The sequence below is a fragment of the Musa acuminata genome, chromosome BXJ2-4, assembly GCF_036884655.1.
Source record: "Musa acuminata AAA Group cultivar baxijiao chromosome BXJ2-4, Cavendish_Baxijiao_AAA, whole genome shotgun sequence".
Classification (NCBI taxonomy): domain Eukaryota; kingdom Viridiplantae; phylum Streptophyta; class Magnoliopsida; order Zingiberales; family Musaceae; genus Musa; species Musa acuminata.
In genome coordinates, this window is record NC_088341.1 from 33,455,242 (window position 1) to 33,461,241 (window position 6,000).

Genomic DNA, 6,000 nt, shown 5'->3' on the forward strand with positions numbered 1-6,000 from the left:
TCAGACAAACAATCTTTTCGATGGGAAATAGAGGAGAAGCAGAAAGTAACCTTAGTGCTCCTAAAATCCACTTTATAGCTTCATCGCTGATCTAGTAATTACATCCTCTGTCTGCAGACAATTGAACAAGATTGATCATCAGCATTAGCGTTAGGCATTTCAACAATAACATATTTTTTTTCTTGAAATGAAATATATCTTGGATTGCCCAATTGGCTCATAGTTCTTCATTAGATTAAAAGACAATAAGTCCACACAAGTAACAACATACCGATAATTTATAGGTTTTTACATTCTGGGTCAAGAAAACTGTAAAAAATAGCTCACCATGAATCGGTCCCGTATAAATGTCGATTCATCATGACTCCAAATAACATGTTCTTGGTTAGGGATTACGAATCACATCGTACGAGCTTCAGAAAGAACAATTAAAACTTCATCCAAAGATCAAAAACTAGTAGAAGGAAGACGCATCAAGAACCAAAAGGAGAAAGAAAGGCAGATCACCATCTTGAGCACCTCCGGAACCCTGGGCTCTTTGACCGTCGTCTTGTACTTGGTCACCAAGTTGATCGCCGCCATTTGCCCGAATCGGATATCAGAGCCCCCCGAGACCAGGAAGAGGCTACGATGACGGAGGAAGGGCGGGCGGATATGTGGGGATTCAATCGGAGCGAGGAAGAGGATTTCAAGTTTGGGGAGAAAGGGGAATAGAGAGTGGGTGGGTAATGTGGCCTATTTATAGAGGCGGGCCTGCAACCGAAGTGGAGCGCTGATCAATGGTTTCAAGAAGGGCGGGAAAGGTGTATCAGATTTTTGTAGGAATTACGATTAAAAATCCCATTCGAAATTGAATTCCAATATCAAATCAGCTGTGTGTTTCTTTATTCTAATTAATTCTAAAACTAATTAAAATTTGTCTTGAATTGACTTTAAATAGATATGAGTAAATATGAGTAGCCAAAATAATTGAAACAAATGTTATCATGTTTAATAATAAAATTACAATGTGTAAAATATTCATAAATTTCATCCACTCTGACCACCTTAATAGTTCACGTACTCTGCAGCTCAACCTAAAAGCTAGCAATCCAAGGATTTCTTACCCTCCACTACCATGACTGGAATCTCTTTAGCCCATTCCTTGCCCTCCATGCAATCCCGTGTAGCTTCTCCAAGCAAGCTAAGAACTCATTCCATTCCCACGAACCACCGTATATAAGCATCCTCCACACCTCCATCCTCACAGAGCCAACAGAGCTGATCGCCATGGTCGCAGGTAGCAGCGAGGAGCCGCGGCAGCGCCGCGTGCAGCAGGAGATCAGAGACATGATCTCGACGCTCACCGATCGGCTGACTGCCCTGGGAAGGTCCGTGCCCCGCTCCGACGCCAAGGGTCAGGAGGCCGGCGACGCCTACCCCGGACTCGGGGTCATCACGATGGCCGGCGACAACAAGGGGGCGTCGATGAAGGCGGACATGGAAGAACTGGGGGACGCCCATGGGGGGTTGTACAGTGACGACGGCGGCATGTGCACCTACACAAACAGCAACTACCAGGCCGTGAACAACTCGATTCTTCTCGGCGGGAGCTGCGCAGCGAAGGATCCCGGCGTCCATGTGGTCATATCAGAGTACGTAGAGGAAGATGACGATGACGATGACGATGATGAGGAAGAGAGGCATAGAAAGAAGGAGAAAAAGAAGAAGAAAAAGGAGGAGAAGGAAAAGAAGAAAAAGGAGAAGAAAAAGAAGAAGGATAAGCATGAGGACAGAGTTGAGGAGGAGGAGGAGAGGCAGGAGAAAGAAAAGAAGAAAAACGATGAGGAGGAGAAACAGGAGAAGAAAGGCGAAGGCAGCTCCAGAGAACAGTTGGTAGTGGAGAAGGTGGCACAGTAAGGAAAAGAAAGAAACAAATAGCCTAAGGTTGGAAGATATCAAGAAGATGAAGAGCACCAAATATGAGTAATAATCTAACCAGCAGTTAATAAGGTGAGAGACAAGAGTAAATAAAGAGATATAAAATAGATCCATAGATAAGAATGAGAACAACTTCCTATATTTTGAATCCAATAAATAAATATCAAAAGACTCTGCATTTATCTTATGTAACTAAATGAGCATGAAATAATGCACGTCAATGATTCTGCTTTTAGCATTTACTTCTTGTTATTGCAATAGAATGCTGCATAAACTGTGCTGATGATATGAAGCTTATATGGTGAGATAGTTTAGTACTGGGAATAACTTGCAATAAACACATTCCTTAACGAACTCTACATACTTCATATGTGCCCTGCATAGGTAATAATAATGCAATCTATCAGCCATATGATCTGCAAATATATGAAACTCCCTGATACTTCGACATGAGCAATTTTGGGCATATGGCAATCAACAGAGCATAATTAATAGATTAATAAATCAGATAGCACCAGTAATCTTGCGTCTTCTCACCAATAAAGGAAACAAAAAGAAGATTATGCTGTAACTCTCCCACAGAGGTGTACTTAAGTGAATATGACAAATTCTTTTTATGCATTTCTGAAAAATCCATAGTAGCAATATCAGCACTTGAAATGATTCTGAAATATGAACTGTTTCAAGTGGCAAATAGTTAAAGTGTTACCTGGGATGCTGAAATTTTCCTGAGAAACAATTGCAAACGAGTAATAATATCAATGCAAAACTTTCTTCAGTATGTACATTATCTTTCACATATTTTTGTGCTAGCTACCAAAATTATGCTGAGCCATTATTAACAAATAAACATTGATACAGAAGCAGCTCTTTGGAAAAATTAGTGGATCTAACCTTTGAATGGCTTTCGAAAAGCAATTGGTTTTGTTTCAACATAATTTCCTTATCTACAAAAATACATATCCAATGCTGTCAATTTTCTTTTTTTTTTTTTCTGTCCGCTTAGTTTCCTGCAAATAGATTATGCTAATTTTCTTCTTAGTCAGTGTATCTATCAGATACATACTAATTGTATGACATACTAAAAGAATAGATAAAATATAAATAAATGAAGTTAAAAATATTGCAGTTAAAAGAATGATAAACCATAGCAACATAGTGGCATAAAAAAACATGTTTGCAGAAAATCTGGAGTTTCCAAAATGCAAATGGTAGTTACAAACAATGATATGATGAAAAAACAACACTAGTCATTCAATCGATCATTTACCAACAAACCTTTTTAAATGGTACAGGTAAATGAGGCAAAAAGTGAATTATTTATGTACTCTACAAGAGACTTTCTGTATTATTGCTCAAAACTACATACAAGGTAATCTATACTGCAACTTGGTACCCAGGATTGATATTTGCATTTGCCATCTACTGATTTCTCCACTTTCTACAGCATTCTAGTGCAAGCCGAAAACCAATACCAAATCCCAGCACAATGAGAGCACCTGCATCATTTGCTTACTAATATTATTTGATATATACACAATCATACTTCCTATAGGAAAATAAAATTAAAGTTTTTATTTTGCTTTTGGCCAATCCTTATTGTCATATCACTAATGTTCATTAATTTGAACCCTATTTTTTTATATTTTGTAAGCGTTTCTTCCAGATATATGCATAAAACACAAGGAGTTTGTTGCAGCTACAACAAATAAAATTTTAGTGGTGGCTCATGAGAAGAACTTGGCTCAGATATGACAATCTTTCTTGTTTAATATTGGAGTTTCTCTTTTTCTCCTTGTATTAGGAGGTACTCCCAGCATTATGAAACAGGGAAAGTTGCAAATTCTCCATGGCTTCAATTTGAACATAATATCCAAAAATACTAACAAAAAATGGTTGACTGTCAGTGGTACAAACAGTCATGCACCGTGAATTTGTTCAGTGGCTTCCTCATTTTAACACCAAGTTTTCTATTCACATCTGTTAGTCCACCTAGTACCTGTAGGAGTTCTACAGGTTTTAAGTGCTGTGAAAGAGTAATAGGTGTAACCGTATATCGAGAGATGCAAGTTGATATACCACCATAGTATATTTGTAACATCTCAACCAATAGATCCTAGAGACCAATATTGGACTGGTATTTAAATCCTTGGTCTGTATATTACTTAAACTTGTGGTGAGAGCAGAGGCTACCTACATACTAAATTCACCTACAGGTTCTTCTGAAATAGCAGGGTGAATGCCAGATGGTCATGGTCATGAACCCCAAGAGCACTCAAAACTGGTAAGTATCAACTAAATGCTGACATGTGCAGCATGATTCCTTGTTGGTGACAGGAAGCAAATTATTGGTGGGCACTGGGATAGAGCACTTCTAATGGTTTCTTAAGACAAATGAAAGCTCTATAGCAGGTCTATTACAAAAAATTGTTCTAGAAGCAAATGAATTCTTCGACTAGTCATACAAGTCCTACTAATCACAGTCATTCATAATCACCAATTATCAAAGAATTCAAATAAATAAATTTAGCATACTAGAACAGGAATGAACTTAAAGCCGTAATAAGATAACCTGCACTGCTCTCGATAACTCTCGCTCTTTGGCAAGCAAGTTGTTTTAGAGTCAGACACTCAACCAATCTCAAGATACCCCTCAGAGATAGCAATCCTTGTGCTGCCCACCTTGCACTCCAGAATGTCCACTGACTGGGAGATCTCAATGCTAATGGTGGAGGGATCCAATGCCCTGTGCACATGTCTCTCCGGTGATACTTCAAATCCTTGTATCTTCGCCCTACCATATGGATGGCTCAAATCATTTTCAAAGACATGATGATGACCAGTATCATAATTGGGTTGGAAATCTTGACTCGGGCATCTTCTGCTCCATTCCACCAGCACCATCATCACTTAGCATGGATTCCTTCCAAAGCTACCACTCTTCTCCACCTGACCTCTTAGAGCTCTTCTTCTCCAAAACTCTCAGCAATAGTTTTCCTCCTCTTATGCTCTATGCATATAGTTGCCTTCTTCCAAATAAGCTGTAAAACTGAAATAGAGCAAGGAAATGCTATTTGATAACTTAGTAGCATTAACCTCGAACAAAAGAACAACAAACAAAGGATCATCTGATTCCAGTGAAAACGAGCGGAAAGATGACCCCGTGAAATGCGATACCTGATTTCTAAAATTTCCAAAAATTCGAAAGCATAATCTCAAGCTGGATTCTAACAGCGACAAACCAAAACCAGACAAGAAACAAGGCACAAAAAATCAACGCCATCAACCAACTAATTCCATGCTCGGAAATCCCTCGTATCAAAACAGGGCACGAAGGGAAAGGGTGACCAAGACGAACACCACGAGCCACAAAGCCGCCTCTTTCGAGGAAACCATAGCTATCGTGGATTGATAGCGATTCCACCTGAAAGAAGGCGTCAAAACCTTAATCCAGCGGAAGAAAACGAACAAGCGAGACTGACGACGAGAGAGCGAGAGCGTTCTAACAATCCGATTCCAGTTCGGTCCGAAGCCAAAATCATCCCTATTTGTTAAAGAAAAAGTATTTTAAAAACATTTTTCATCGGGATTCTAAATAATAACAGGATCTCTCTTCTACTCCATGTTTAGGCGATCTTTCGCCGTCAGATGCTATTTCACACGAATCTTGACATTCCTTTGAGACTACACTAGCAAGAGAAACATTTCAGAAAATTTTCTCACCAACTCCGCGTGTACGCACACATAAACTCGGCCAAGTAATTGATGTGCTGATGATGATGATCGAATGTTTCATCTGTTTCTACGTGGCAATTATGTGACGCACGTAATATTAGATAAATAATATATGTTTGTAGGTCAACAATTCTTAGTCAACTCTCTCTCTCTCTCTCTCTCTCTCTATATATATATATATATATATATATATATATATATATATATATATCAATTAAAATTAATCTTCATCAGCTGCTGTAAACTATTAGTTAACTTGTTCATTGACATTGATATCTGAAAGATGTTAGTGATCCATTTTAAATAACCTCTTTTGAACAGAGGGGTTAAAGAATTGTCAACCAT

At 38.7% G+C, this 6,000-nt stretch overlaps 1 protein-coding gene and 1 long non-coding RNA gene across 2 annotated transcripts; one reads left to right on the forward strand and one right to left on the reverse strand.

Moving 5' to 3' along the window:
- Positions 1–966: 966 nt before the first annotated feature.
- On the forward strand, positions 967–2,366 carry LOC135610414 (uncharacterized). The gene has a single exon (XM_065104901.1). The coding sequence runs from the start codon at positions 1,270–1,272 to the stop codon at positions 1,897–1,899; it is 630 nt and encodes a 209-aa protein (XP_064960973.1). The 5' UTR covers positions 967–1,269; the 3' UTR covers positions 1,900–2,366.
- A 743-nt stretch (positions 2,367–3,109) lies between these two features.
- Positions 3,110–5,667, reverse strand: LOC108952435 (uncharacterized). The gene is made up of 2 exons (XR_001977431.2): positions 4,493–5,667; positions 3,110–3,419 (listed from the first exon to the last, which is right to left on the reverse strand). It is a non-coding gene; the product is annotated as an uncharacterized LOC108952435 (long non-coding RNA).
- Positions 5,668–6,000: the final 333 nt, after the last annotated feature.

Bases quoted from the DNA above. Each gene is read 5' to 3' on its own strand.
- LOC135610414 (XM_065104901.1), top strand. From the start codon at position 1,270: ATGGTCGCAGGTAGCAGCGAGGAGCCGCGGCAGCGCCGCGTGCAGCAG.